At 49.1% G+C, this 19,318-nt stretch overlaps 5 protein-coding genes across 5 annotated transcripts, besides 1 other annotated feature; 2 read left to right on the plus strand and 3 right to left on the minus strand.

Moving 5' to 3' along the window:
• Positions 1 to 260: 260 nt before the first annotated feature.
• FPSE_01819 (uncharacterized protein) lies at positions 261 to 6,816 on the minus strand (the record flags this gene model as incomplete). The annotated part of the gene is made up of 2 exons (XM_009254938.1): positions 261 to 528; positions 590 to 6,816. 2 exons carry the CDS (start codon positions 6,814 to 6,816, stop codon positions 261 to 263), a joined length of 6,495 nt encoding a protein of 2,164 aa, XP_009253213.1.
• Positions 6,817 to 7,613: 797 nt separating this feature from the next.
• Positions 7,614 to 8,212, minus strand: FPSE_01818 (uncharacterized protein; the record flags this gene model as incomplete). Its single annotated transcript, XM_009254937.1, has 4 exons — positions 7,614 to 7,673; positions 7,731 to 7,779; positions 7,834 to 7,899; positions 8,064 to 8,212. 4 exons carry the CDS (start codon positions 8,210 to 8,212, stop codon positions 7,614 to 7,616), a joined length of 324 nt encoding a protein of 107 aa, XP_009253212.1.
• A 409-nt stretch (positions 8,213 to 8,621) lies between these two features.
• On the minus strand, positions 8,622 to 12,367 carry FPSE_01817 (uncharacterized protein; the record flags this gene model as incomplete). The annotated part of the gene is made up of 5 exons (XM_009254936.1): positions 8,622 to 9,135; positions 9,189 to 9,577; positions 9,629 to 9,698; positions 9,750 to 11,648; positions 11,697 to 12,367. 5 exons carry the CDS (start codon positions 12,365 to 12,367, stop codon positions 8,622 to 8,624), a joined length of 3,543 nt encoding a protein of 1,180 aa, XP_009253211.1.
• A 2,066-nt stretch (positions 12,368 to 14,433) lies between these two features.
• On the plus strand, positions 14,434 to 15,009 carry FPSE_01816 (uncharacterized protein; the record flags this gene model as incomplete). The annotated part of the gene is made up of 1 exon (XM_009254935.1): positions 14,434 to 15,009. One exon carries the CDS (start codon positions 14,434 to 14,436, stop codon positions 15,007 to 15,009), a length of 576 nt encoding a protein of 191 aa, XP_009253210.1.
• A 1,181-nt stretch (positions 15,010 to 16,190) lies between these two features.
• Positions 16,191 to 17,537, plus strand: FPSE_01815 (uncharacterized protein; the record flags this gene model as incomplete). Its single annotated transcript, XM_009254934.1, has 4 exons — positions 16,191 to 16,401; positions 16,467 to 16,853; positions 16,909 to 17,365; positions 17,417 to 17,537. The coding sequence occupies 4 exons, from the start codon at positions 16,191 to 16,193 to the stop codon at positions 17,535 to 17,537; spliced, it is 1,176 nt and encodes a 391-aa protein (XP_009253209.1).
• A 1,234-nt stretch (positions 17,538 to 18,771) lies between these two features.
• Positions 18,772 to 18,799: a microsatellite.
• Between the last annotated feature and the right edge of the window lie 519 nt (positions 18,800 to 19,318).

Below are 19,318 nucleotides of genomic sequence, written 5' to 3' on the forward strand. Positions count from 1 at the left end.
AGTGATAATAAAAGTAGCTATGCTGAAAGTGCGCTCTCAAACCTGGGCAGAATATGATCTGCTTGTTTTATACATCATGCTTCTATGTTGAATGTTGATACTAACGGGCATACAAAAAAAAACAAAAAAAACAATCATCCCTCCGACACCGCGGATCATATAATAGCCTGTAACCCTTTCTACACCTTTGGTTATAATGATTCATAGCATAACACTAATAGCTTTCCTTTCCTATACCAATCAATAACTCCTTGCGTTTACTACAAAGTATCCCATCCTCCATTGTTGATCTCTGCCTCTAACTTTCGGCTGATCAAACTTGGCACTCCATGGTTGAGTACTGTGTTACGTATCATAGAGTCATATCGCTTTTGGTTGAGGAAGAGCTGTCGGCCATGACGCAGCTGCGGATCCGTCTCTCCGTACTTGTCGATGTACGGTGCCGGTGTAAATGATCCTGAAAGTCGGAAGAGGTACACCACCGAGCACTTGCGTACATTGAGGAAGACACCGATGTTGCGTTGACACCTAAGCAAATAATGTTAGTATTTTTCAACCTTTGGGTTCACTCCGATACTTAGGTACTTACTTTCGCATGTGTTGCTGTGCACCACCGATTTTGGTGAACTCCGTACGATCCGAAGAGTTGTCCGTCTTCTGACAACATGTGCCTTGACTGCACGACAGTTCTCCACAGAAGAGGCAAATGACAGGATCCGTAAGTTCCTTGCCTGTGGTGGGACATTTCCGCCGGGTAGCCTCGTCAATGAGAGCATCGTAGTTCTTTGGCAGTCCTATCAGCTCAAAGATTCCAGGATGGCTCATCATCGCCGAGAGCGGGATTTCGCTGTAGTCTCCAGGCCACATAACTTGATGTTTGACCCAACCCGAAACCAGCTCCGAGGTCTTCTGGGGCCAGCCGCAGGAAGATGCGTTGTCTGTGATGGAAGCACACATTTCGTCAAACGTTGGCAGCTTTAGTGCCTCCGTGAGGCGCTCTAGCTCATCAGCATCTGGGCTGGACGAAACATGGCTGTTAAAGTCTACACCGTACTTGACATAGAGAAAGATGACACACTTTCGTAGGAAAGTGAGAGCGTACTTTTTTGAGAATGTATACCAGCTCTCTAGAGTGTCCACGTTGGGTTGCTGGAACCCTCGGTTCTCACCAAACTCCACACCTTCGGGGAACTGGGCAGCGTGATACTCAAGACCAGTCTTTGTCACACCAAGAGCAAAATCAGCAAAGTTATTAATGGCTGGGTCTTGTGTTTGACGATTGGTGAGGTTGCCAACCCAGCTGGCAACAGGGATATTGCGACCCATGTGATAGACCAGCTTAACAAGCTCTGCCAAGTAACACAATCGAAGCACATGCGATATCTCGGCTTTCTGAAGCGGCACCAAGCCGTAAGAGCATTCCACCAAGAACAGGAACGAATCCATACTTAGCAATGGAGGATAAACGTCAAGTGGCCGGCGAGCATAAGGAGTTCCGGTGCCAAAGTATCGGGTCATGAACAGCTGGCAATGCTGCCTTTCACTATCCTTCTTGAACTCTTCTTCGATCTTGTTCTCAGTTCCACCAGGCTGCGCCCCAATAGCGATATAGGAAGAGACAGTCTCTGATAGGATTCTCAGATGAGTCAGGATGTGCTCAGGGATTTTTTCCAAAAGTGTCATGCCGGATTGAGCCTCAATACCTCGCTGCTGAACTTCAATAGAAGAGATGGTAAAACCCACAGACTTGACCAAAGTGTCACTGGCACAAAGCTCACCATCGTTATCGCCCTTAGCATCGATAAGGTGATTGGTGCGAAGACCATTGACGCGAAGAGTGTTTCTCAGCCGGCGGTAGGCTGCCAACAGTTCTTTCATCAACTGGGAACCGTCCGTGTTGGTGGAGGCTGGTTGAGGTTGTGCTGGCTCAGGGGTGATCGAGTCAGAGAATGCGTAACTGACGGGAGTACCGACAGTTGATGAGTGGGACTCGGCATCATCCCTTCCCCATGTGTTCTCACTCGAAGTCTGGATTGGAAGAAGAGACTCAACGAGGCTACCTGGGAGGCTTGGGGTGAACATGCCAGGCACGGTTGGCTCATCCTCACGTGCCTTGCTTCCACCAATCCAGTAAGCAGATCCCAGCTGTTTCTCGACAAAGTCATCAAATGTACTTTGGGACTGTAGATAGCCCGGGTAGGACTCATCTATACCCTTCCAGATGATAGGCATAAACGCATTTCCCAGAGCCTTGCACAATGGGCAAACGAACTCATTGCGCCGAGTGTCCTCGGGATGGTGCCTGGCAATTTGGTGTGTATGGCGCCTAACGGTTGCTTCGTAGTATACTTCAAAGCAACGGTAATGCATCATATGGCCACAACCACTTGCCACAGGACCCGACCGGCACACGTTGGAAGGGAATCCTTTACCAATCGTTTGTCTCTCTGCAAGGAAAGTCTCGCCCTGAGCATTGATCTTTTCTACCATCTTCCTGTTTTCGTGGGCGATACCAAACGGTCGCACATCCTCGGCCGATCGGTCAAGACTGCACGGGGTTTGTGATGCTTCGCGGACAAAATCAGGGTCTTGGAAATCCGTTTGCCGGAGAATACGGCTTTCGTTGAAGTGGGCAAATGTTCCGTAGAGATGGCGATCGTCCGGCTCTTCCTGACACAGGATACATGTGCCCACGGGATATTTCCAGTTGTGTTTCCGATCCTCGGTTTGCTCTTCTTCCCCTTCCTCATCCGTATCTTCGTCTATGTCACTGCCCCAGTCGATTGAGGTCTGGTTCTCCAAGAAGCTCTTCTGCTGCTGTTGGAAATGCGCCATGACCTTAGCTTGACGACTCAGAGCAGCCTTCTTTCTCCTTTCACGCTCCTCTTCAACAGACGTGTTGGCGGGCGAAGCGGTGTTAATGCGATCGACGGAAGCCCCCAAAGTCACAAATGCAGACTCAAAGGTACGAGGACGCTTTTGGCGCAATCGCTTGAGAACCAGTGCAACCTTGGGGTGGACCGCCTTGAACTCGTCTTTGGTCGACATCATGTTCAGCAAAGACACAATGGTTCTTGTCTCTTTCTCAGGAACAGGCAAGAAGTTGCTGCGTCCAGGTTTGGTGAGGGCAATATATGTGAATGACTTGGTTGATTCTTCACTCATATCATCGTCGTTCGACTTGTCCTCAAGGATCGCAATGAGCATGAGATGCAAAACGACTTGCAGGAATGTCTCCAGCCGAGTGAAAGGAATCGATGGGGTAAACTTGCCAGCCATCAAGGGATAGAGAAGCGAGTAGTAGATGACCTGGGCAAACATGCCAGTGCTGGTGAAAGCGCCCAGTTCCTCGAACATGCCTGAGGGGACTGGTCGGGCTTTGGGCTCGTATACGATTTCATCAACGGTTTTACCTGTTCGCTTTGCCATCTTCTTTCGATAAGCCAGCTCGGACTCTTCTCGTTGATTCTTGTTGTAGTGTGCGATGTAAGGGTCAATCTCCTCGATGAACTCGGGTCGCAGCTCGAAAGTACCAACGTCAGAAACACCCTCAGGTGACTTGAAAGTAGCCATTTCATCCAGAACTCGGTGGAAGTCCTCTTGCTCCTGATACTTTTCTGGAAGCTTATTACAGATCTCGTTGAACGAGAGAGGCTTGAAACACAGCACATGGATGATGTCACGACGCATAGCCAATAGTCTGGACTGAGCCTCGTCCTCTGATGATATCAAAGATGTACGATCGCTGAGCAAAACTATGAGGAGATGAATCATGTCCTCAACGACATCGAGATGTTGTGCATCATCTTGTGCTTCTGACTTGAGTTCGAACAGGCCTTTGACCCAGCTCTCCATTCCGAAGCGGTCGACAACCGAAGCCAATACTCGGCTAGGGTTGCAAACTACCAAAGCGGTTTGGAGAAGGAAGATATCTCGGTGATGAGACACATCTCGCTGACCAACACCCCGGTAGGTGCTGGCTTGGTGTCGCAAGCTAATTCCGTTGCGAACCCACATGTTGGCTTTGATCTGGGCAAGCCAAGCGCAAACGCGTAAAGGAAAATCGAAAGATGCAATGAGATAATCCTCTGCAGTGTAATTCTTGCGTGGCACTTGGGGCCGGCCCATGAGTTTCGGCTTTGACTTGAGCTCTTGTTGGGTAAAGCTCAGTAGGTTGCGTACAGTAGACACAGGCAATGATCTTCCGCACTCAATGAGCCAAGAGAGAGTATAGTGCAGGGCATGATGGAAGCTGATTGCATCCTTTTCAACAACAAACTTGACCACATCAAAAGATGCGTCTTCGCCCTCAAACTCAAAATCGCTTAACGTTTTGAACTGCACCTCATCCTTGATTTCTCCTTGCTTGAACCGATGGCGTTCGGCGCCAATTGAGTTCAGGATAACGGTTTTCGCTGTGAAGCGGATTGCATCCTGCAGGTAATGGAACTCATCAGGTGGGCAGTTACGGAACGCTTCAGCAAGGTTTCGAGCTTGCAGATTGATTTGCCTGGTCACGAGGGAAGCCGTGATCCAGGAGTCGGCCTCATATTCTACGTGCTCAACCACAGCTCTCACGTTAGGACCTATGCACTGGTGGAGTTTGACGAGATCGAGGAACTGCATGAGGTAGCGAGGCTCGCATCTCACACGCTCCTGGACATGAGGAGCGCCAAATAGATACTTGAGATCTTGGTAGAAGTGGTACATGCGCCGGTTAGTGACGGAGCCACTCTCAAATCCAAGAACTGCATCAGGGGAAACCTCCCAGGGGTGTCCAACCTGACGGGTTGTCAAAAAGGTGTAGAGAATCGCCAGCAAGCTGGTCATGAAATTACCACGTTCAACAACCTCTGCAGTGATGGATGGGGTGGTGAGCATCTGGAGAGACAGGTTGATAATGGAGTGATCTGGTTCCCTATCTCCGACCAGGTAGAGCTGGGCCAGAATGGTGTAAAGGCTGGCGAATCTGAGAGCCAACACCCGCTTGAATTCGGGTATAGTTACGACTGTAGAAATATACAAGGCTCGAAGGTCGTTCCTGACCTTCTTCCACATTCGCAGATCGAAGAGTAGAAGCCAATCGAGACGAACGCGACGGAAGACGTCCTCGGCTGGAGGTACGTTCTCGCGTTGCGCATATACAACGGGCGTCTCGATCCAATAAGTTCCAGGTCTGGGGATATGCTTCTCAGTTCTACCGGGCGTCTTGGGAATTTCAGCATTCGCCTTGGCATAGATCGCAGGCGCGATCAAGGGTTCTGCTGTGTCTGAATCAGAAGGCGTTCCCTCTCTGTCGCCAGTTCTAGCTGGAGCTTCCGGCTGGGGCTGAGCCTGAGCCTGAGCCTGAACTTGAGCAGCAGGGGGCGGAGGTGGAGGCGGATATCCTGCCATTGTCGCTTCGTCTTCTTCCAAAGCTTGATCGTTGTCGCGCCAATTCATACCGAGGTCTCCCACGTCTCCCCGGGCATCTACCATCATAACATCGTCGTCCTCATCTTCGTCACCTCCAGCCACGGAACTGGAAGGAGAATGCTGGGCCTGATCGTCCATATCTGCATCAACATCTTCCTCCTCCTCCTCGTCGTCCTCATCGTCGATATCGATTTGAACGCCGGCGCCGGCTCCTGCGGCAGCTTGCAATGCTAGGATGAATCTAGCATTCATACCATCAAAGCGTCTTCTACTATCAACGATCTGGTCATCCTCCTCTTCATCGTCTATCAAGCCTAGCGTATGAGTTGCCTGGCTACCCTTACGCCAAGGATTCATCACTTGCTCGCAGACAGTTCGTCGGAGGATGCTGTTATCATGCCCAACGGAGCAACCAGAAATATCGCTCAACCATTCGACGAGCGTGCCGCACATTTGTTCGCGGAATGTGTCTCTTGCAGACCGAATGGTGACCGTAACCCTAATAGCCTCCATAATCGTAGCCATTTCCAAGAGTCGGGGAACATCTGGCAAGTACGTAAGTATACTTCGTCCAATCGCATCTGTCTCCCAGGCATTCTCTGCTGCCAGCTTTCGGCTTTTCTTGCAAGCACGAGCAACTTGGTCTTGAACTTCTTGAACAGTGTGCTTCTCATCGTTCCATAGAACAAGTGCAAATTCATGGCACTGTTCTGCTTCGGGTCCATAGTATTTAGACAGTAGGCGTGATGTCTGTTCATCTTCGAGAATCGAATCTTGCGTTTTGGCTTGTCGTAGCTGCTCTGGAGAGCATGAGATAACGTCGCAGATGTAATCAAATACGCGACCAATGGTCATCTGCAAATTCGTCACAAGATCCTCAGGCAGACCAGCTGCCTCCTTGCCTTTGCCCTTATCGGTACCTCCTTGAACATTTGAATGGATCGTACAGAACAGAGGTGTCCGCCATGCTTCATCATCTCCACAATCGCAGCAACCGCTATTCCCCACGGATATGTGGATTCTGACCATATGTCCGGTGTGGTCGGTTGAGTCGAAGCATCGGGCGCACAGGCAGCAAGTCTCGTCAGTACCGCAGGTACGGCACATGTATGATGCCTCGCCGGGCTTGAAGATATGTCCACATCGTCGTCCCCGCGCTGCTTCTGTGTACTCGGCGCCTTCGAGTGCGCCTTGAGAGTCGCTTAGCTTGAGGCTTTCTCCAGGTTTACCGTCCGGGAAGAGAAGTCGCATGTATTCGTTGCTTCCGCCAGCAAGAGACCAGAATAGGCTGGTTAATAGTTCGCGGGAAGCTTCTTCGGTGAAGCGGTAGTTGAAGCGTGCGGGCAGCTCTGCCAAGAACTGACAGAGCTGCTGCTCCTGCGTCGACATGGAATGGGACATTGTCAATTCAACCTCATCGTAGTATTTTTGGTGTCAGATATGAATAAGGGGAAGGCTCAAGAGTAGAGAAAAAGAAGAAAAGAAAAGCAAAAACGTTGACTGCGGTGTCGGCGATGTCGTCAGGCGGGTTGTTGATAGGCGATGCTAAGTGAGGTGGGGGGTCCGCAAATATTGGAGAAGTCTGGCGGAACAGAACAGGACGTTGCAGACAAAGACGTCAGTAGTTGACTAGGAAGCAGTACAGAAAAATGGCTTATTCGCCAACGAGTTCTTTAATCGGCAAGGCAGAAAACCCACGAGCCAGCTGTGAAGATTGTGACTGTTAATGTCAGATTGTAGGGGTATCAGTTTCCCAAGTTGATGACGAGTGGGATACTTGGATGATTAAATCGGGTTACAGTCCATTGCATCCTGAGGCTGACTCTACCCAAGGTACTAAGGTAGGTGTTGCCCCTCGGCCACTGCACCAGCAACGAATGCCCGGCCAAACAGCCCTCTACGGCTCCCTGTAATCAATGGAGCGGGATTACCTGGTAAATGCAATTCATGATACCTACTAAGGCAAACGGGCCAACCCGGCGATTCAGTCAACATGCAATGTAATTCAGCAATGCAAACGCAGTAGGCGAGTGCGGATCTAAGCATCAAACTGTATGGACCTCGAGCCAAAGGATATAGGGAAGCCTTGTGTGTGAAATCCTGCCTCTAATTCTCTTCTAATTTGTACACGGCTAGTGACATGGATTCAGTCCCCCACCTCGTTTGTTGCTCGATAATCAATTCCCCGGTCAGCCACTTTATTCCTCGTCCTCATCGCCACCCTCGATAAACTTGTGTCGAATGTCCTTCCATTGTCGCTGCGAACCTGGTTAGTATATATGAATATCAAATTGACTCGGTAGGATCGAACGTACGCCTCGGTTGTGGTTATCCCAGACCTTGTCCATGACGTTGTTGAAGCCGCTACATTTCAATCAGCACCCTGTCCCCGTTTGTCCAAAATAGAGGCGTCCTTACATCTCCCAAGCGAAGCCGGCAGAGAAAACGGTCGCGAGCATCAGGTAGTTGGTGGAGAACAGGCTCCTGTGTAGTTGATTCGTATTAGTCTCGAGATCCGCCACGTTGTTATCTGTTCGTCATCGTCGTCGCTGTGACTTGCCTGTAGAGGGTGTTGGCGAAGGCCTATGTGAGTGCGCGATTAGCTTCTGGAGTCGACATGGAGGGCTCGGCGACTAAAGATATCTTACCATTTTGACTGAATTGCGCAATTGGGCGTCTGGAACACGGCTAGGAGTCGGTGGTGGACGTCTGCGACGGGCGTTGTGAGGCTTCGGTTGAAGGATGGGGAGGTTCTAGAGATTGTCAGGCCAGGAAATTCGCGAAGTTCCGGGGACATATTTACCTTGGCCGTGATTGGTCAGTTGGGCCAGATATCCCGAGCTCCACTTTAACAGCATGTAACGACTAGTGGGTAACAGAAAAGTCGAACTCTAAGTTGTGTAAAGCAAAAATAAACAGCCTAAGCTTGTGGCTGTAATGGTACAAGCTGACTTGCTAATTTTGTCTTTTATGCTCCGGGCGGCCAGCTTTTCTTGTACCCTGAGGTGACTACAATGAGTCCTCTATCCATCAACTTCAAGTCACATCAACTTCTAATAAGTCTCTTAAGTTCTCTTAAGTCTTGGATACTTACTAGATACTGGTCCATGCTTTAATCAAGGTTTTGGCAATTAATACTGCAGTAAAACAATCAATATACTCTTAATCCTATCGCCCTTTTACTCTCCTTCACGGATGCGCTCGGTCTAGGAGTGACCCCCTTCAGTTACATGGCCAACAACTGCTCCTGACTTCTCTGGTGGAGCATTTGTTTCTCTATGCGCCTTTTCCTTGGCCTTCTCCTTAACCCTATGCATTCTTTCTTTGAACCCGATATGCTGCTGTACACGTGGTCCACGAAGAGAGCTCATGACACGGAGTGGTGGCCGCACGAACTCATCGTCCGAATCCAGCGGCTTTTCAGCTGCAAGGTCCGCCTCTGAGGGTGAGATCCATCTTCTGCGGAGGAAACCTGGGAGGCAAGCAGCAATCCATTCATCAGGGCAGAGCCTAATGGCTACACCCCAAGGAATAGATATTGCTCCTAGGCCGATCGACAATCCCCATTCCTTCCCGCTCAAGCGAACAATCTCAAAGGCATCACCTCCCACAAATATAATAATGATTTGGCCTCCGATCATGATGAGGTTAATAACAATGAAGAATATATTGCGGTGAAGACCGTCAAAGATATTGAGCTTGTTATCTAGACGACGGTTGCTAAAATCTTGGGTTAGCGAGAGTTGACACGAGATCGATGCCTTCAGACGTACTTGATTTCGTTGAATATCTGCAGCCAGACAAATGTGTTAAAGACGAGTGTCTTCAGCTCTTTTGCATCCCTTTCAGAGTCATCGTACCAGCCCAAAAGTTTCTTACCACCAAAGTTCAGCACAAAGGTGATGGCGAGCTGACAAATTGCTTGACCTATGATCATCTTGGCCATCCTCAATGTGATGAGAGGGGCAGACTTTCGATCCGGCTTTCGATCAAGTACACTACGAGTAGGGGGGTCTGTCGCAAGTGCAAGTGCTGCGAAGGTATCCATGATCAGATTGACCCAAAGAAGCTGAACGGCATTGAGGACAGATTCCTGTGTGCTGCTTGCGACCGCTGATACAAATGTTAATACCACGGCTGTAATATTGACAGTCAGTTGGAACTGATTTTGTTTGTTAGTTATCACCAGAAGTTAGTCGACTTGGAAACCTACCTGGAGGAACTTCTTGACGGAGTCGTTGACAGCACGACCCCACATCAAACCCTTTACGATGGAAGCAAAGCTGGAGCTTGTTAGCGCCATACCTATTTCCTCGCGATAGCAGTTGGCTTACTTGTCATCAAGAAGGATAATTGACGATGCCTCCTTGGCTACTTCGGTACCAGCAATACCCATGGAAAACCCAATATCAGCCATCTTCAAAGCGGGAGCATCGTTTGTTCCATCGCCAGTCACAGCGACAGTTTCCCCAAGATCTTTCAGGGTACGAACCAGAACGCGTTTATCCTCAGGACTTGAGCGAGCGAGAACCTGAAGATGTCTTACTTTCTCTTTTAGCTCTCCGGGCGGAAGCCTTCGGAAATCTGGGCCCTCCATTGCAATGCCGCCTTCGTCAGGTCTAAAGATTCCACATTCAGACGCAATAGCACAAGCTGTCTGAATGTTGTCACCTGTGACCATTCTCACGACCACGCCAGCTTGACGACAGTCTCCAAGGGCACTGATGACGGTCGGTCTCAATGGGTCCTTGATACCGTAGATACTCATCAGTGCCATGTCTTGATGCACAGCATTGAAGTCTGCATATCGTGGATTCTCTGGGGAAGCAGCCCCTTCAGGTGGCCACGATTCAAAATCTCGATATGAAGAACAAATGGTTCGGAGAGTCTGCGCCGCGTAGGAGTTGATGATCAAATTGAACATGTCTCGCTCGGCATCTGTCAGGAGGACCGATGTGAGGTCCCCCTGAGATGTGTTTCCGAGGACTTTGGTACACCTGGCCAGGAGCATCTCCGAAGCACCCTTCACAAACGCTCGGTATCTCCCATCAGCCACCTTTACGACGACAGCACTGTATTTGTATTTGCTGTCAAAAGGGATGGTCTGTACAATCTCGGCAGTCGATCGAACCTCTTCAATAGGGCCCGATCCGAGGCGGTCTCGACAGTGGGCCAGTAGAGCGACCTCGGTCTTGGATCCGATAAATGTCTTCTGTCCATCCTGTTCACCTTCGAAGGCAGTTGAGTTTAGGATATTGGAACAAACGAGAAGATCTTTGACTTCGTGGCTTAGTCCATTCGCAAATCCAGTCTCCGAAACATTGGGCACGGTAATTGCCCCCTGGTCTAATTTTATCGACTTGTCCATAGGCGCATCAGTACCACCGAAGCTTGTGATTTTCCCAAGAGTGGCAGCGACGACAGTCATTTTGTTCTGCGTCAATGTGCCAGTCTTGTCGGAACAAATAGTCGTAGCGTTTCCCATGGTTTCGCAAGCTTTGAGAATTCGAACAAGATTGTTATCACGAAGCATCTTAACCGTCGCAAAGCTCAGTGCCAGTGTTACTGCCAAGGGCAGTCCTTCGGGAACTGCCACAACGACGACAGTGACGGAGACAATGAAGATCTTCATGAAGTCTTGGCCCTTTTCAGATGGAGTGCCACGATTATTCGGAAGCTGAGCGCAGAACTTGATGAAAAGCACAATGAAGAGCAGTAGAGCAGCCCCAGCACCGACCTTCGCAATCCAATCCGCCAGAACGTTGAGTTTCCTCTGGAGCGGTGTATCTTCCTGTTCGGTTCGAAGAGCCATTGAAATACGACCGTAGCTGGAATTGACACCCACAGCAGTGACGAGAAAAGTTCCGTTACCCTCGCTAACCTTGCTTCCCGATATTATAAAGGGGTCAAGCTTCTCTAAATTCTTGGTTTCTGGCTTTTGTATTGTGTCAAAGACGTCAGCAGCTGGAGTCTTTCGCAGAAGATCAGACTCCCCAGTAGCTGAGGACTCGTCACACTTGACAGCGCTGCCTTGGATAAATATGCCATCTACGGGCACGATATCGCCAGTAGTGAGATGCATGATGTCGCCAACCATCACATTGTTGATCGAGATTTCTTGTGATTTTCCGGAGCGAATCACGTTGACCATACGATCGTTGGTCTTCTTGGTAAGGCGGGTGAACTGCCGCTGCATATGCCAGTCGTTGACTGTACCGACAAGTACAACAATGCTATATCTGTTAGTTCACCAGGTATTAAAAATCGGAGCAATGACTTACACGATGGCGACAATAATCGCCACACCTTCAACCCACTCAACCTTTGGCTCCCCTGGTTTATGTTCACCACCAAAAGTCTGGTACAAGCCAAGGGCTAACGATACCACAGCAGCAATAGTTAAGAGTATGAGAACCTTGTCGTTGTAGGTAGTCCAGGCAATCTCGAGTAAGGACTTGGAATTTCTCTCTGGAAGTACGTTATCTCTGAATATCTTCTTCCGATCGTAGAAGGGGCTGGCAGGATTCAGGTCGTCTGGAGGGGGTACGTGGACTGCTGCTTCAGCATTGCTTTCGGGGATAGAATCACCGGCGGTGCCATGCATGGGTGTTCCCTCGGGCGCGACATCGTGAAAGTTAACCTCGCCGTCCAATGTCGACTCGTCGACGCCAAGACCTGCACTGCGATTAGTTCGCAGTCCTTTTTCTATGCCGTTGATCCCTCCAAGGGCATAAAATGCGTTGAGGCTCTTGGGGTTAAGTAGTTTGGAAAGCTGTCCTGGACTAAAGGCGAATTTGTTTTGTTCAGTCCTGAACATATCTTCGGTACCTGGATCTGGGGTCAAGGCATCCGAAGTATCTATTAAGTTAGTTTTGGCCTTGAGGGCCGCCCCATGCTCAAGGCCTATGTTCGCCCTTGTCTTGGCTTCCGTTGATAGATCGGAGTCAGCCATCTTGGCGATGGTAACTAGTGTAGGGCTGAACGTAGGTGTGTCAGAAATGAAAGCTGTCTACTGAGGAATATGTCGAGGAAGTGCAACAGCTATGGAAACACTGGAGTAAATAAAGCAATAGTGGTATGATTTTGAAGCCTCCCTTGACGTGGTTGTAAAGTTTGGAAGTTGCCTGTGTGATTTGGAGGAAAGGGAGGAGAGAAGCAGCCTCGATCTGAATGGGCCAGCACTTGCTGATTAGCACTCTTTGCAGCTCGGATTACAGCCTAAGTGAGTGGCCTTGGGCAGATACCTACCTACCTACCTAGGTAGGTATGCAACAGTGCAGAGTGAAATTTGACAGAAAGGTTTGCGCTCATATGTGCAAGGGTACTAAGGCAAACATTCGAGCAAGGCAGTTCCTGTTATTATTGCTGCCTTGGTCATTCTTGGGCAGGAGACTCCAGTACAAGTTGGGTACGGCCGTGTCAACAGTGTTTAAGGATCAGCTGGGCTTCCTGATACGATCTGTCCAAGCACATGTCCAGTCAGTCCTACCTTGAAGAGGACCTGTGAACCCTAGCCAAGGTAGCAATGCGGCAGAGTGATCACAGCCTGACCGTTTCACTGCAATAGCAATGACGGGGATTTATTTCACAGCCTCCTTGGTACGACAACAGAAATCAGCAGGTTGCCCATCCATGCAGGGCTAGGTAAATACCTATGTGCTTGGGTGACTCCAATAAGTCCCTTACACAGGTAAGCCCAAAGCAATAATGTACAGAAAATGCGGCTGGATAAGCACACAATCTGCTACCTTATTTATGACCTTTCCGCAACAAACACCTTGCAGATAAAGAACTAAGGCTTCAGCCAAAGTGACTATTAGTTTGCCCTGGTGGCTTGATCAGGCATAATTGCGTAGGCTCTGAATATGCCACGATCTATGCATGAGGCGACCGGTGAGATTACAACGAAGTAACTGGGTGACATGACGTCCGAATATGCTCCCATATTAGAAGCATTGGCCAGTGCCCTTCAAATGGTGACAATCCGATGTTAACTTGTGGCAGCCTATCATCCTGTACACAGGATGAAGAGCACCTATTATCGTACTATGGCAGCATTCGTGATGTCTGTTTTCTGACCATCGTCGCCTTGGGCATTTTTAGGCTCTATTGCGAGAAGCCATTCGACAATTTAGCCCCAAAGAGTCGTGTTACTTCCCAAGGTACCGATACAATACAATGAAGGCCGGTTGGTATGCCTGAGAAGACAGTTGAAACAAGGTCGGTCGGTCCTACAGGACACGGGAAGCTAAGAGTGGTTGGCCAATGATAATCCCACATGCTCTCTACTTTAAGTCAAATAAGCTCTCCTCGCAGGGAGCCCTTGTCTTATGCCCAGACAGAAACAAGCCATACTTGAGAACAGTATTCAAAAGGCGACCCAATAGCCTCTTTCCTCGTCTACTGGGTAGCAGAAAAGTTGACCTCCTCAGTCTTAGGGTATAAAAATAAATGGCCTAAAGGCTATGATTTTAGTAGCATAAGATGGCCTACTAATTTCGTCTCTTATGTTCTCAGCGGCCAATTTTTCTGATACCCTGAGGCTCATTAACTCATGTAACCATGGATGCTCAGATTTATGGCAATTTCAGAGAGTCACCAAGATGAGGCATTGTGGCCTTTGCTGAAGGACCGGAGCCACCCACCCTGCCGGAGTTTAACTTAGTCGAACAATTGGTCAGGGCTGCTTAACGAGATATAACACAAGATGGGTTTCTCAACGCGACATCAGGCACTTCTCAGTATATATTTGCACAGGCTCTATTAGCACAAAATGGATGTTTGCTACAGCCACGTTTTTATCGTGGCGCTGTGCGGGCCCAATGAAGCCACTGGAGTCCCTCTAACCTTGACCCCTCCAAGACTTGTTACGTCCTGTTACACTTGCAGCTCTCATCCCGCTTCGGTAGCTGCCGAGCAGATTTCTGAACCCGGTCCGTTGGTACCAACTCCAAGCGTCGGAGTTTGGTGAAATCTTCCTCCTCTTGCTTTCCACTCCTCAATTCGTCTCCTACCAAGATGCCCTCACAGCCCTCGAATGCTGGTATCGTCACCGACGAAAACAGCGGCGACCGCGAGATTCCACAGTCTGTTCGTGCAGATGGCACTACTCGCAAAGCTATCAAAATTCGTCCTGGCTACCGCCCGCCCGAAGATGTCGAGGTCTACAAAAACCGCACCGCCGAAGCCTTCCGAGAGCGAGGCAAGAAAATCGGCATTCCCGGTGCCGCAGGTGTGAAGGAAGAGAGCTCCGAGCAAGGCTCGGCCGCTAGCAATAAGAATGCCAAGCGCCGTGAGGCTAGGAAGAAGGCAAAGGCGACCGAGGGCGATGTCCCAGCTCCTGCCCAAGAGACCAAGACTGAGGAGGTCGATCCTGAGGTCGAGCGACAGAAAAAAGCTCGAAACCTTAAGAAGAAGTTAAAGCAGGCCAAGGATCTCAAGAACAAGAAAGAGGATGGTGAAGCGTTGCTTCCCGAGCAGATCGCCAAGGTCATCAAAATCAACGAACTTATCCGAGAGCTGGATGCCCTTGGTTTTGACTCTGAAGGAGAGCCCAGGACGTCCGCAGAAAATGAGGACGAGAAGAAGGACTGAGAAGTGCATCCGACATTTTCAACCAAACTTACGTCACGGCTATACCAGCAAATCGCTGCAAGTGAATCTGCTGTTTTGGTTCCAAGCCCCCATCTTTATGACGGCCAATACAAATTTACTCACGATATTTTGGAGGGAAAAGAGCCCTCTCTCTACTTTCATCCGCCACACCTATAATAAACCAGCACTTGCCTACCTGTGGGGCTGTATCTACCGGTCGTGCTTACGCCATAGTCGCCGTTGGGAGATGGATTTGACCTTCATCCCGCACTCAGCCCAATCCCGCTCTCTATATGACGCTCGCCGAGTGAAGCACCACACAAGTTAGTCATGATGTGTTCAAAGTGCCAAATTGGAGCTTGGGGAGGGCACGCCAACACCGCAATTTTGGTACAACAAATATTCAGAGGAAATATGAGTTGAGTTGACACACAATCATACTTCGAAGTGACGTCCATATCCGATGGGACATAATTGAACATGGACGCATATTACCATGTATCGTTTCGCCAGAAAAATCATGATGGCTAAAATATAAAGAATACACATTCGAAATGAAGAAGATGTGGGCTACTGAGCAGGTATTACTTTTGTATTGTGCGAGAATAAGGACGCTTTTGTGCCTTACTTTGTATGACACTTGATGCAAAGCAACAGAAGTCAATATCGTCTTTCAAGTTGTACCAACCACCAAATAGAGATGAGCAGTTTGAAACGTTGCTGGGAACATGGGAGGAATGGCCATCCATTGTGTTACATTGGCATTAGGCGTCTGTATTTACTACTATGTTAAGGGGGGAAACACTAGTAGTACTTATGTAGAACAACTCAAAATGCAGAACTGAATCATAACTCTTTGATAGGTACCATTGATAGAGAATACAATTGCTTCAAAGTTTATGGCCAGTTACTTGAAGCACCTGTTGATGCAGGGTAGATGGCTTGGTGGTGACGCAGTGATGTGCCGAGATTCTGCCGATAGAGCTCAAGCCGCTAGCTGAAGGCTCCAGCTGGTGAGGTAAGCTCCATCTGCCATGAGCAACCACCATTGCCGTCCAAACACTTTCCCGACAACATAACTTGAGCTCTCGATACCCAAACAACGACCACCTCCACAATTCAGAATCAATACGTAAATCAGCTTATTACGGAAAGAAAGGACAGAAATCAATTCACTCACAATGTCAGCCGAAGAAGAGCGCCAGGCCGCCCTTAACTCGTACCGTGCTAAGCTTATCGAGTCGCGAGAATGGGAAGCGAAGCTTAAGAATTTGCGTCTTGAAATCAAGGACATGCAAAGGGAGTTTGACAAGACAGAGGACAATATCAAGGCGCTACAAAGTGTGGGACAAATTATCGGCGAGGTGCTGAAACAGCTCGACGACGAACGATGTAAGGCGAACACCGACCATCTGGACTCGCACAGGGTGGATGCATGCTAACGATGATGCTCGCAGTTATTGTCAAGGCCTCCTCCGGACCTCGATACGTCGTCGGATGCAGATCAAAGGTGGACAAGGTCAAGCTGAAGCAAGGCACCCGTGTGGCACTCGATATGACAACACTTACCATTATGCGAATGCTGCCTCGCGAAGTTGATCCTTTGGTGTACAACATGTCCCTGGAAGACCCGGGCCAAGTGAGCTTTGCTGGCATTGGTGGATTGAACGATCAAATTCGAGAGTTGCGGGAGGTTATCGAGCTTCCCCTCAAGAACCCCGAGCTCTTCCTACGAGTTGGAATCAAGCCGCCAAAGGGTGTTTTGTTGTATGGTCCTCCCGGAACCGGCAAAACCCTGCTGGCACGAGCTGTCGCCAGCAGTCTGGAGACGAACTTTTTGAAGGGTATGGTACCTGCGGTTCCCTACATGGACATGTGGCGATGCTAACAATTAACCAGTGGTGTCGTCCGCTATTGTCGACAAGTACATCGGTGAATCGGCGCGACTCATTCGCGAAATGTTTGGATATGCCAAGGAGCACGAGCCCTGCATCATCTTCATGGATGAAATCGATGCCATCGGTGGACGACGTTTCTCAGAGGGTACTAGTGCGGATCGAGAAATTCAGAGAACACTTATGGAATTGCTAAACCAACTGGACGGTTTCGACTACTTGGGCAAGACCAAGATCATCATGGCCACCAACCGACCTGATACGTTGGACCCTGCGCTGCTTCGAGCCGGCCGACTCGACCGAAAGATTGAGATCCCCCTTCCCAATGAGGTTGGACGTCTTGAGATTCTGAAGATTCACTCACAAAGCGTTGTGATCGATGGTGATCTGGACTTTGAGAGCGTGGTGAAGATGAGCGATGGACTCAACGGTGCTGATTTGCGAAATGTTGTTACTGAAGCGTAAGTTGCCGCATCTATCCGAACCCAAACATGTTGCTGACACGACTATAGCGGTCTATTTGCCATCAAGGACTACAGGGAGTCAATCAACCAGGATGATTTCAACAAGGCTGTTCGCAAGGTAGCCGAATCCAAGAAGCTGGAAGGCAAGCTTGAGTACCAGAAGCTGTAAGAGGTGACTGGGCATGTCATTATGGCAAGATGGATATAGCCACGACAGATAAGCGCATGTGAGCTCCACGAATAGCGGGTTATTATGATGGATACATCGCTACTGGGTAATCTGTAAGACTGTACAATAGAGTCGGGGCCAGCAGCGTTAGATTGGCTCAGCCCTAGAAGCAGGAATGCACATGGCGTCCAGGAAGGGAAACGGAAACTGTTCACGCTAAGGAGCTGATCCTACACAATGCAGAATCGACGAGCGTGAGATTCATATGTCAAATATCAACGTCAGTAAGCGGCCAATCCTCTCCAGGGGCTACGATTAGACAATAAGCCAATAAACATGTCAGACTTAAGAAAGATGCGAGATGAGATTTGTTTTACTACTAGTTATGGGGATCTAGTAAGCAACGGAGCAAAGCAGCCAATACGTGGTAAGACTTTGAGCCTAGGTTAGGGGTGCTGACGGCTCGGAATCTTAAGTTTAGGGCTGAGTGGTGTGTGTTCAGCTTGGCGTTTTTGAGTTCTAATCCAGCGAGGTTTCATCAATTGTTTCTTGTAAGCTGTGGACTGATTTGACTATTTGAGTAGGCTGTGCATATGGTAGGCTTGAGAGAGATGACATTCCGAACATTGGACAGACCCAAAGCCCAATGTCCAGTATAACACGTAAATAGCCACAGCAACAAGACCAGGGTCTAGCAGGGCTGACAAGAGCCATCCTTTGATTGATGACAGTGGGGGCACCTTAAGAACAACGTGGCTGATGTTAGAGACCTGGATGGTTCGTTCTGAGTTGCACCCAGTTAGCCAGTGCAAGGCTAGGAGATCAACGTGCAATACGGTAGAGATTACTATGTAGAGGAATGCGTAACAATCACCAAGTCCCATCAAACATGGGTCTCTCATTTTAGAAGGAAATGACGTCGATATATACTAACAATAGCAGCAGATGTAATGGCGATGGGATGCCAACGGTAAGCTAACCGGCAAGCCAACCGAAGACAGAAAGGGAATGTGAAGAAACAAAAGAAACAAGATAAACGGGATGGAAAGCTGAGCAAGAACAGCCCAAAAAGAGACAATGACAGGCTAGAATACATCGAGAACAAGAAACAACAGGCCAAGACCCGCGCTTGCGCTTGAGATGGGAATCAGCGCCGAGCGGAGCGGAACTGGCGCTAGGAAAAGTTGCTATTCTTAGGAGGGTCAATTTTTTTCGGTTGGGGCGATTGAGGCTGTGAACTGAACTGGACTGGACTGAGCTGATTTGAATTTCTCACAACTGGGGACAAGCATAACGAAAGACCCACGACCTGGGGACGATCCATCTGATGCTGTGGCCATGTCACTGTCACTAATGTTAATGCATCGCCGGTTGCTACCCATGTACCTGTGATAGTTACTAGGCACGGACAAACCAGAGTTGATTCAGTATCTCGATGCTACCTATCATTGTGAGATTCACCAACGCATAGGTGATATGTTTCAGTGATGATGATCTAAAACCAACAACTAGAAGCACAACCTACAACTAAGAAACAACAACAGCAAGCCTTCAGGGGCATGCATGCATATCTGCATGTATGCATACCTCCACAGGATGCAGGGGGGTCGTCCAGTACCGACGAGGAGCACCCGCAAAGATACAATACAGGACCACAATACGAACAAACTTCTCGTATGGCTGTGCAGATCTCATGCTATGTGTGCTTCAAGATAACGAGCACAGCTGTCCCTGCTGCGCGGAGGTCTGCTTTTTAGTGGCAGACAAGACATGCAGACAGA

Source organism: Fusarium pseudograminearum, chromosome 1, assembly GCF_000303195.2.
Source record: "Fusarium pseudograminearum CS3096 chromosome 1, whole genome shotgun sequence".
Classification (NCBI taxonomy): Eukaryota; Fungi; Ascomycota; class Sordariomycetes; order Hypocreales; family Nectriaceae; genus Fusarium; species Fusarium pseudograminearum.